The sequence below is a fragment of the Petromyzon marinus genome, chromosome 70 (assembly GCF_048934315.1).
Source record: "Petromyzon marinus isolate PM22_M1 ecotype Great Lakes invasive population chromosome 70, UKy_Petmar_22M1.pri1.0, whole genome shotgun sequence".
NCBI lineage: Eukaryota > Metazoa > Chordata > Hyperoartia > Petromyzontiformes > Petromyzontidae > Petromyzon > Petromyzon marinus.
In genome coordinates, this window is record NC_133736.1 from 3,211,430 (window position 1) to 3,223,822 (window position 12,393).

General features: G+C 50.7%; 1 protein-coding gene across 1 annotated transcript in view; it reads right to left on the reverse strand.

Moving 5' to 3' along the window:
- The window catches only part of LOC116957127 (interleukin-1 receptor accessory protein-like 1-B), a 181,625-nt gene that overhangs the window by 20,093 nt on the left and 149,139 nt on the right, over nt 1–12,393 (reverse strand). Inside the window, exons 10-11 of the mRNA XM_076055253.1 lie at nt 8,615–8,760; nt 3,937–4,080 (exon numbers count right to left, since the gene is read on the reverse strand). Of these exons, the coding sequence (XP_075911368.1) occupies nt 3,937–4,080; nt 8,615–8,760 (290 nt within the window). The remainder of the gene's footprint in view (nt 1–3,936; nt 4,081–8,614; nt 8,761–12,393) is intronic.

A 12,393-nucleotide genomic window follows, 5' to 3' on the forward strand; every position in this document is an offset into this window, starting at 1 on the left:
CCACCAGTCCACTCGCACTGCAGGCTAACTCCCCTGTCATTACCTCCCGTGGCCACCAGTCTACTCACACTGCAGGCTGACTCCCCCGTCATTACCTCCCGTGGTTACCAGTCCACTCACACTGCAGGCTGACTCCCATGTCAATACCTCCCGTAGCCACTAGTCCACTCACACTGCAGACTGACTCCCCTGTCACTACCTCCTGTGGCCACCAGTCCACTCACACTCACAGCTGACTGCCCTGTCATTACCTCCCGTGGCCACCAGTCTACTCACACTGCAGGCTGACTCCCCTGTCATTACCTCCCGTGGCCACCAGTCCATTGGTACTGCAGGCTGACTCCCCTGTCATTACCTCTAGTGGCCACTAGTCCACTCACACTGCAGGCTGACTCCCCTGTTATTCCCTCAACCACCACTTTCTACAACTACCACTACTGCCACCACCACTACCACTACCACAACCACCACTTCCTACAACCACCACTACAACCACTACCACAACCACCACTTTCTACAACCACCACTAATGGTACTACCACCACCACAACCACTCCCGCCAATACCACCACTACCAATACCACCAATACCACCACTACCAATACTACATCCACCACCACCACTATTACCACGACTACCACAACTTCTACCACCACTTCTACCAACAGCACTTCTACCACTACCGCAACTACCACTAACACCACCGCTACCACAACCACCACCACTACTACCACGACCACCACTATCACTACGACCACTAAAACCACAACCACTACTGCTACCACCACAACCACCACCACAACCACTACTGCTACCACCACAACCACCACTACCACAACCACTACTGCCACCACCACAACCACCACCAAAACCACTACTGCCACCACCACAACCACCACCACAACCACTACTGCTACCACCACAACCACCACCACAACCACTACTGCTACCACCACAACCACCACCACAACCACTACTGCCACTACCACAACCACCACCAAAACCACTACTGCCACCACCACAACCACTACTGCTACCACCACAACCACCACCACAACCACTACTGCTACCACCACAACCACCACCACAACCACTACTGCTACCACAACCACCACCACAACCACTACTGCTACCACCACAACCACCACCACAACCACTACTGCTACCACCACAACCACCACCACAACCACTACTGCTACCACCACAACCACCACCACAACCACTACTGCTACCACCACAACCACCACCACAACCACTACTGCTACCACCACAACCACCACCACAACCACTACTGCTACCACCACAACCACCACCACAACCACTACTGCTACCACCACAACCACCACCACAACCACTACTGCTACCACCACAACCACAACCACTACTGCTACCACCACAAAAACCACCACTGCAACCACCACCACCGCAACTACAACCTCACAGAAACGAGACGCTCAATTTATAGGGAAATGTAAAAAAAGACATCTTTAATTGCAAATTGCTTTCCAAACCGCTCTAGCGATACTTAGGGCATGCAAAAATCTATCCGGCAGAATGATTAATTGTCGGTATAAGGGTCCGGTTAATATTGAATTAGTCAGCCTCTAGCCAAGTTAATATCTACTGTAAAGATTCAGATTGAGAATGTGTATTTATGTAGGACTAGAGAGAGAGAGAGGGTGGGGGAGAAAGGTGGAGGAGGAGGGAGGATGAGGAGGGTGATGATGATGATGATGAGAGAGAGACACACGCAGACTCAAAATATACAGCTGCAGGCGTCGTCAGGGTCGGGATCGAACCCACGACCTCCTGCAGACCGGGCGAGGTAGTCAACATCTCCTAGCCACCGTGATGATGATCAGAGACACGCAGACTCCAAATATACAGCAGCAGGCATCGTCAGGGTCAAGATCGAACCTACGACTTCCTGTATACTGGGCGAGGTAGTCAACATCTCCTAGCTAACGTGATGATGATGAGAGAGAGAGACACAGACTCCAAATATACAGCAGCAGGCATCGTCAGGGTCAAGATCGAACCTACGACTTCCTGTATACCGGGCGAGGTAGTCAACATCTCCTAGCTACCGTGATGATGATGAGAGAGAGAGACACAGACTCCAAATATACAGCAGCAGCAGCAGGCATCGTCAGGGTCGGGATCAAACACACGACCTCCTGCACACCGGGCGAGGTAGTCAACATCTCCTAGCTACCGTGATGATGATGATGATGAGAGACAGAGACACAGACTCCAAATATGCAGCTGCAGGCGTCGTGAGGGTCAAGATCGAACCCACGACCTCCTGTATACCAGGCGAGGTAGTCAACATCTCATAGCCACCGTGATGATGATGATGAGAGAGAGACACACGCAGACTTCAAATATACAGCTGCAGGAATCGTCAGGGTCAAGATCAAACCCACAACTTCCTGTATACCAGGCGAGGTAGTCAACATCTCCTAGCCACCGTGATGATGATGAGAGAGAGAGAGAGAGACACGCAGACTCCAAATATACAGCAGCAGCAGCGGCAAGCATCGTCAGGGTCAAGATCGAACCCACGACTTCCTGTACACCGGGCGAGGTAGTCAACATCTCCTAGCTACCGTGATGATGATGAGAGAGAGAAAGAGAGACACGCAGACTCCAAATATACAGCAGCAGCAGGCATCGTCAGGGTCAGGATCAAACCCACGACTTCCTGTAAACCGGGCGAGGTAGTCAACATCTCCTAGCTACCGTGATGATGATGAGAGAGAGAGAGAGACACGCAGACTCCAAATATACAGCAGCAGCAGCGGCAGGCATCGTCAGGGTCAAGATCGAACCCACGACCTCCTGTATACCGGGCGAGGTAGTCAACATCTCATAGCTACCGTGATGATGATGATGATGAGAGACAGAGACACAGACTCCAAATATACAGCAGCAGCAGCAGGCATCGTCAGGGTCAAGATCGAACCCACGACTTCCTTTACACCGGGCGAGGTAGTCAACATCTCATAGCTACCATGATGATGATGATGATGAGAGACAGAGACACAGACTCCAAATATACAGCAGCAGCAGCAGGCATCGTCAGGGTCAAGATCGAACCCACGACTTCCTTTACACCGGGCGAGGTAGTCAACATCTCCAAGACACCGTGATGATGATGAGAGACAGAGACACAGACTCCAAATATACAGCTGCAGGCATCGCCAGGTTCGAAATCAAACACACGACTTCCTGTATACCGGGCGAGGTAGTCAACATCTCCTAGCCACCGTGATGATGATGATGAGAGAGAGACACACGCAGACTTCAAATATACAGCTGCAGGCATCGTCAGGGTCAAGATCGAACCCACAACTTCCTGTATACCAAGGCGAGGTAGTCAACATCTCCTAGCCACCGTGATGATGATGAGAGACAGAGACACAGACTCCAAATATACAGCAGCAGCAGGCATCGTTAGGGTCAAGATCGAACCCACGACTTCCTGTATACCGGGCGAGGTAGTCAACATCTCCTAGCCACCGTGATGATGATGATGATGAGAGACAGAGACGCAGACTCCAAATATACAGCAGCAGCAGCAGGCATCGTCAGGGTCGGGATCGAACCCACGATCTCCTGCAGACCAGGCGAGGTAGTCAACATCTCCTAGCTACCGTGATGATGATGAGAGAGAGACACGCAGACTCCAAATATACAGCAGCAGCAGCAGGCATCGTCAGGGTCAAGATCGAACCCACGACTTCCTGTATACCGGGCGAGGTAGTCAACATCTCCTAGCTACCGTGATGATGATGAGAGAGAGAGAGACACGCAGACTCCAAATATACAGCAGCAGCAGGCATCGTCAGGGTCAAGATCGAACCCACGACCTCCTGCACACCGGGCGAGGTAGTCAACATCTCCGAGTCACCGAGGCGTGTGCGTGCGACCCACCGCCTCGAGCTTCGTCGAAGCCGAAGTGAGTCCGGTACCAGAGCACCACGTCTATCTTGTAGCAGCGGTAGAGGCAGAGCGAGGTGCACAGCAGCAGCAGGATCATGCTCAGTCCCAGGATGAGCTGCAGCATGTAAGCCGGCTCTGTCCCACACACACACACAGCGCATGGGTGGGTGGGTGAGTGGGTGGGTGAGTGGGTGGGTGGGTGAGCGGGTGGGTGGGTGAGCGGGTGGGTGGGTGGGTGGGTGAGTGGGTGAGCGGGTGGGTGAGTGAGCGGGTGGGTGAGCGGGTGGGTGGGTGAGCGGGTGGGTGGGTGGGTGAGCGGGTGGGTGGGAGGGTGCGTGGGTGAGCGGGTGGGTGGGAGGGTGCGTGGGTGAGTGGGTGGGTGGGTGAGTGGGTGAGTTGGTGGGTGGGTGAGTGAGTGGGTGAGTGGGTGAGCGGGTGGGTGAGTGGGTGGGTGGGAGGTGTTGGAGTGAGTGGGTGAGTTGGTGAGCGGGTAGGTGGGTGGGTGAGTTGGTGAGTGGGTGGGAGGGTGGGTGAGCGGGTGGGTGGGTGGGTGAGCGGGTGGGTGGGTGGGTGCGTGGGTGAGTGGGTTGGTGAGTGGGTGGGTGAGTGGGTTGGTGAGTGGGTGGGTGGGTGAGTGGGTTGGTGAGTGGGTGGGTGATCAGTGTGGGTGGGGCTTAGTAACAGGCTGAGCTGCAGCACGTAGGCCGGCTTTCCTAACTCGACCCCTACCACTACCCCTACCACTACCCCTACCGCTACTCCTACCACTACCCCTACCAATACCCCTACCGCTACCCCTACCACTACCCCTACCGCTACCCCTACCGCTACCCCTACCACTACCACTACCCCTACCGCTACTCCTACCCCTACCACTACCCCTACCACTACCCCTACCAATGCCCCTACCCCTACCACTACCCCTACCACTACCCCTACCAATGCCCCTACCCCTACCACTACACCTACCACTACCCCTAACACTACCCCTACCAATGCCCCTACCACTACCCCTACCAATGCCCCTACCCCTACTACTACCCCTACCACTACCCCTACCACTACCCCTACCAATGCCCCTACCCCTACCACTACCCATACCACTACACCTATCGCTACCCCTACCAATACCCCTACCACTACCACTACCCCTACTACTGCCCCTACTGCTAACCCTACCACTACCCCTACCATTACCCCTACCAATGCCCCTACCACTAACCCTACCACTACCCCTACCACTGCCCCAACCACTAACACTAACCACGACTACTACCCCTACCACTACCCCTATCACTACCACTACGCCTACCACTACCCCTATCACTACCTCTACCACTGCCCCTACCACTAAGACTAACCACTACCACTGCCCCTACCACTACCCCAACCACTACCACTGCCCCTACCACTACCCCTACCACTGCCCCTACCACTACCCCTACCACTACCCCTACCACTACCCCTATCACTGCCTTTACCACTACCACTACCCCTACCACTACCCCTACCCCTACCACTGCCCCTACCACTGCCCCTACCACTACCTCTACCACTACCTCTACCACTACCCCTACCACTACCACTGCCCCTACCACTACCACTGCACCTACCACTACCACTACCCCTACCACTACCCCTACCACTACCACTGCCCCTACCACTACCCCTACCACTGCCCCTACAACTACCCTTACCACTACCCCTACCACTACCCCTACCACTGCCCCATACCACTACCCCTACCACTACCCCTACCACTACCACTGCCCCTACCACTACCCCTACAACTACCACTACCCCTACCACTGCCCCTACCACTACCACTAACTCTACCACTACCATTACCCCTACCACTACCCCTACCACTGTCCCTACCACTACCTCTACCCCTACCACTACCATTACCTCTACCCCTACCACTACCATTACCCCTACCACTACCTCTACCACTGCCCCTACCACTGCCCCTACCACTAGCCCTACCACTACCCCTACCACTACCCCTACCACTGCCCCTACCACTACCCCTACCACTACCACTGCCCCTACCACTACCCCTACAACTACCACTACCCCTACCACTGCCCCTACCACTACCACTACCCCTACCACTACCATTACCCCTACCACTACCCCTACCACTACCCCTATCACTACCCCTACAACTACCACTACCCCTACCACTGCCCCTACCACTACCACTACCTCTACCCCTACCACTACCATTACCCCTACCACTACCTCTACCACTGCCCCTACCACTGCCCCTACCACTACCCCTACCCCTACCACTACCCCTACCACTGCCACTACCACTACCCCTACCACTACCCCTACCACTACCACTGCCCCTACCACTACCCCTACAACTACCACTACCCCTACCACTGCCGTTACCACTACCACTACCTCTACCCCTACCACTACCATTACCCCTACCACTACCCCTACCACTACCCCTACCACTACCCCTACCACTACCCCTACAACTACCACTACCCCTACCACTGCCCCTACCACTACCACTACCCCTACCACTACCATTACCACTACCTCTACCCCTACTACTACCTCTACCACTGCCCCTACCACTGCCCCTACCAGGCCGGCCCGGACCAGACCGGCCACCCCACCCCACCCACAGGTACCAATACACACCCACAAGCACCCAGAGATACCCACAGGTACTCACAGTCACCCAGAGATACCCACAGATACCGACAGGTACTCACAGGGACCCACAGATACCCACAGATACCCACAGGTACTCACAGGGACCCACAGGGACCCACAGGAACCCACAGGAACCCACAGACACCCACAGGAACCCAAAAGTACCCACAAGTACCCACAGGAACCCACAAGTACCCACAAGAACCCACAAGAACCTACAGTGACCCACAAGTACCCACAAGTACCCACAAGTACCCATAGGGACCTACAAGAACCCACAAGTACCCACAAGTACCCACAGGAACCCACAAGTACCCACAAGAACCCACAAGTACCCACAATTACCCACAGGGACCTACAAGTACCCACAAGTACCCACAAGTACCCACAGGAACCCACAAGTACCCACAGGGACCTACAAGTACCCACAAGTACCCACAAGTACCCAAAGGAACCCACAAGTACTCACAAGTACCCACAGTGACCCTCAAGTACCCACAGTGACCCACAGTGACCCACAAGTACCCACAAGTACCCGCAGTGACCCACAAGTACCCACAAGTACCCACAGTGACCCACAAGTACCCACAAGTACCCACAGTGACCCACAAGTACCCACAAGTACCCGCAGTGACCCACAAGTACCCACAAGTACCCACAGTGACCCACAAGTACCCACAAGTACCCACAGTGACCCACAAGTACCCACAAGTACCCACAGTGACCCACAAGTACCCACAGTGACCCACAAGTACCCACCGGTACCCACAGCGACCCACAAGTACCCACAAGTACCCACAGTGACCCACAAGTACCCACAAGTACCCAAAAGTACCCACAGGGACCCACAATTACCCACAAGTATCCACAGTGACCCACAAGTACCCACAAGTACCCACAGGGACCCACAAGTACCCACAAGTACCCACAGGGACCCACAGGGACCTACAAGTGCCCACAGTGACCCACAAGTACCCACAGTGACCCACAAGTACCCACAAGTACCCACAAGTACCCACAGTGACCCACAAGTACCCGTAGTGACCCACAAGTACCCACAGTGACCCACAAGTACCCACAAGTACCCACAGTGACCCACAAGTACCCACAGGGACCCACAGGAACCCACAAGTACCCACAGTGACCCACAAGTACCCGTAGTGACCCACAAGTACCCACAGTGACCCACAAGTACCCACAGGGACCCACAGGGACCCACAAGTACCCACAGTGACCCACAAGTACCCACAAGTACCCACAGTGACCCACAAGTACCCACAAGTACCCACAGTGACCCACAAGTACCCACAGTAACCCACAAGTACCCACAAGTACCCACAAGTACCCACAGTGACCCACAAGTACCCACAAGTACCCACAGTGACCCACAAGTACCCACAAGTACCCACAGTGACCCACAGGAACCCACAAGTACCCACAGGAACCCACAAGTACCCACAAAAACCCACAAGTACCCACAGGGACCTACAAGCACCCACAAGTACCCACAGGGACCTACAAGTACCCACAAGTACCCACAGGGACCTACAAGTACCCACAAGTACCCACAAGTACCCACAGTGACCCACAAGTACCCACAGGGACCCACAAGTACCCACAGGAACCTACAAGTACCCACAGGGACCTACAAGTACCCACAGTGACCCACAAGTACCCACAGTGACCCACAAGTACCCACAAGTACCCACAGTGACCCACAAGTACCCACAAGTACCCACAGTGACCCACAGGAACCCACAAGTACCCACAGGAACCCACAAGTACCCACAGGGACCTACAAGTACCCACAGTGACCCACAGTGACCCACAGTGACCCACAAGTACCCACAGGGACCTACAAGTACCCACAGGGACCTACAAGTACCCACAGTGACCCACAGGGACCTACAAGTACCCACAGGGACCTACAAGTACCCACAGGGACCTACAAGTACCCACAGGGACCTACAAGTACCCACAAGTACCCACGCACCTTCGAGCTGAAGCTGCAGCGTCCCTGCCCTACGGCCCACGAAGTTCTCCACCACGCAGGTGAAGTTGACGAGGTCGTCTTCACACACCTCGTCAAAGCGCAGGGACAGTGAGACCCTCTTCTCCCCCAGGTGCTCGTGCAGCACCCTGCCACGGAACGTCGTCGTCGTGACGTCATCATAACGTCGTCATAACATCATCATAACATCGTCATACATCGTCATAGCATCGTCATAACATCGTCATAACATCATAATAACATCATCATAACATCGTCATAACATCGTCATAACATCATCATAACATCATCATACCATCGTCATAACATCGTCATAACATCATCATCATAACATCATCATCATAACATCATCATAACATCGTCATAACATAATCATAACATCATCATAACATCATCATCATAACATCATCATCATAACATCATCATAACATCGTCATAACATCGTCATCATAACATCATCCGTCATAACATCATCATAACATCATCATAACATCGTCATAACATCGTCATAACATCATCATAACATCATCATAACATCGTCATAACATCATCATGACGTCATCATAACATCGTCATCATAACATCGTCATAACATCATCATAACATCGTCATAACATCGTCATAACATCATCATAACATCGTCATAACATCATCATCATAACATCGTCATGATAACATCGTCATAACGTCATCATAACATCATCATAACATCGTCATAACATCGTCATCATAACATCGTCATCATAACATCGTCAAACCATCGTCAAAACATCATCATCATATCATCATCATAACATCATCATAACATCGTTATCATAACATCGTCATAACATCGTCATAACATCGTCAACATAACATCGTCATCATAACATCGTCATAACATCGTCATAACATCATCATCATAACATCATCATTACATCATCATCATAACATCGTCATAACATCGTCATAACATCATCATCATAACATTATCATCATAACATCATCATAACATCATCATAACATCGTCATCATAACATTGTCATAACATCGTCATCATGACATCGTCATAACATCGTCATCACATTGTCATAACATCGTCTTATCATCATAACATCGTCATAACATCGTCATCATAACATCGTCATCATAACATCGTCACCATAACATCGTCATCATATCATCGTCATAACATCATCTTCATAACATCGTCATATCATAATCATAACATCGGCATCATAACATTGTCATCATAACATCGTCATAACATCAGCATCATCATAACATCGTCAAAACATCATCATCACCACAACATCATCATCATCACTACATCATCATCACTACATCATCATCACGACAACATCATCATCACAACATCATCATCACATCATCATCACATCATTATCATCACAACATCATCATCACAGCATTATCATCACAACATCATTATCATCACAACATCATCACCACAACATTATCATCATCACAACATCATCATCACATCATTATCATCACAACATCATCATCATCACAACATCATCATCACAACATCATTATCATCACAACATCATTATCATCACAACATCATCACCACAACATCATCATCACTACATTATCATCACAACATCATCACAACATCATTATCATCACAACATCATCATCATCACAACATTGTCATCACAACATCATCATCACAACATCATCATCACAACATCATCACCACTACATTATCATCACAACAACATCATCACAACATCATTATCATCACAACATCATTATCGTCACATCATCATCACAACATCACTATCATCACAACATCATTATCATCACAACATCATCATCATCATCACAACATTATCATCACAACATCATTATCATCACAACATCATCATCACAACATTATCATCACAACATCATCATCACAACATCATTAGCATCATCACAACATCATCACCACAACATTATCATCACTACATTATCATCACAACATCATCATCACAACATCATTATCATAACAACATCATTATCATCACAATATCATCATCACACCATCACTATCATCACAACATAATTATCATCACAACATCATCATCATCACAACATTATCATCACAACATCATTATCATCACATCATCATCATCACAACATTATCATCACAACATCACCATCACAACATCATTATCATCACAACATCATCACCACAACATTATCATCACTACATTATCATCACAACATCATCATCACAACATCATCACCACAACATTATCATCACTACATTATCATCACAACATCATTATCATTACAACATCATTATCATCACAACATCACTATCATCACAACATCATTATCATCACAACATCATCATCATCACAACATTATCACCACAGCATCATTATCATCACAACATCATTATCATCACATCATTATCATTATCACCACAACATCATCATCATCGTGCAGAACCCTGCAAGGCAAATGCCAACATCGTCAACATCGTCATTAACATCATCACCATCGTCATCACAACATCATCATCACCATAACATCGTCATCACAGCATCATCATCACCATCAGACAGGCAGCCAGGCAGGGCTCATGCATGAACCCTCTGGGTCAATGCGTCTAGCTCTCTCCTCACCAGAGTGTGGTGGGTGTCAGACCAACCCTACCGGAGTTAGTGTGACCCCACGTTACACGTACACAGACACACACAGACAGACACACACACAGACACACACACAGATAGACACACACACAGACACACACACAGAGACACACACAGAGACACACACAGACACACACAGAGACACACACACAGACACACGCACACAGACACACACACAGAGACACACAAAGACACACACACAGAGACACACAAAGACACACACACAGATAGACACACACAGACACACGCACAGACACACACACAGACACACACACAGATAGACAAACACAGACACACACACAGACACACACGCAGAGACACACACAGACACATACACACAGACACACAGACACACACACAGACACACACACAGAGACACACACACAGAGACACACACAGACACACACAGAGACACACACAGAGACACACAGACACACATAGACACACACACAGACACACACACAGAGACACACACAGACACACACACAGACACACACAGACACATACACAGAGACACACAAAGACACACACACAGAGACGCACAAAGACACACACACAGAGTGGGTGTCTGGGTGAGTGAATGAGTGGGTGAGTGGGTGGGTGGCTGGGTGAGTGGATGGGTGGGTGTCTGGGTGAGTGAATGATTGTGTTTGGGTGATTGAGTAGTTGGGTGGCTGAGTGAGTGAGTGGGTTGGTGGCTGGGTGAGTGAGTGGGTTGGTGGCTGGGTGAGTGGATGGGTGGGTGTCTGGGTGAGGGAATGATTGTGTCTGGGTGATTGAGTAGTTGGGTGGCTGAGTGAGTGGGTTGGTGGCTGGGTGAGTGAGTGGGTTGGTGGCTGGGTGAGTGGATGGGTGGGTGTCTGGGTGAGTGAATGAGTGGGTGTCTGGGTGAGTGAATTAGTGGGTGGCTAGGTGATTGAGTGGGTTTGTGGCTGGGTGAGTGAGTGGGTGGGTGTCTGGGTGAGTGAATGAGTGGCTGGGTGAGTGGGTGGGTGAGTGAGTGGTTGGGTGGCTGGGTGAGTGGTTGGGTGGCCAGGTGAGTAAGTGGGTTTGTGGCTGGGTGAGTGAGTGGGTGGGTGTCTGGGTGAGTGAATGATTGTGTGTCTGGGTGATTGA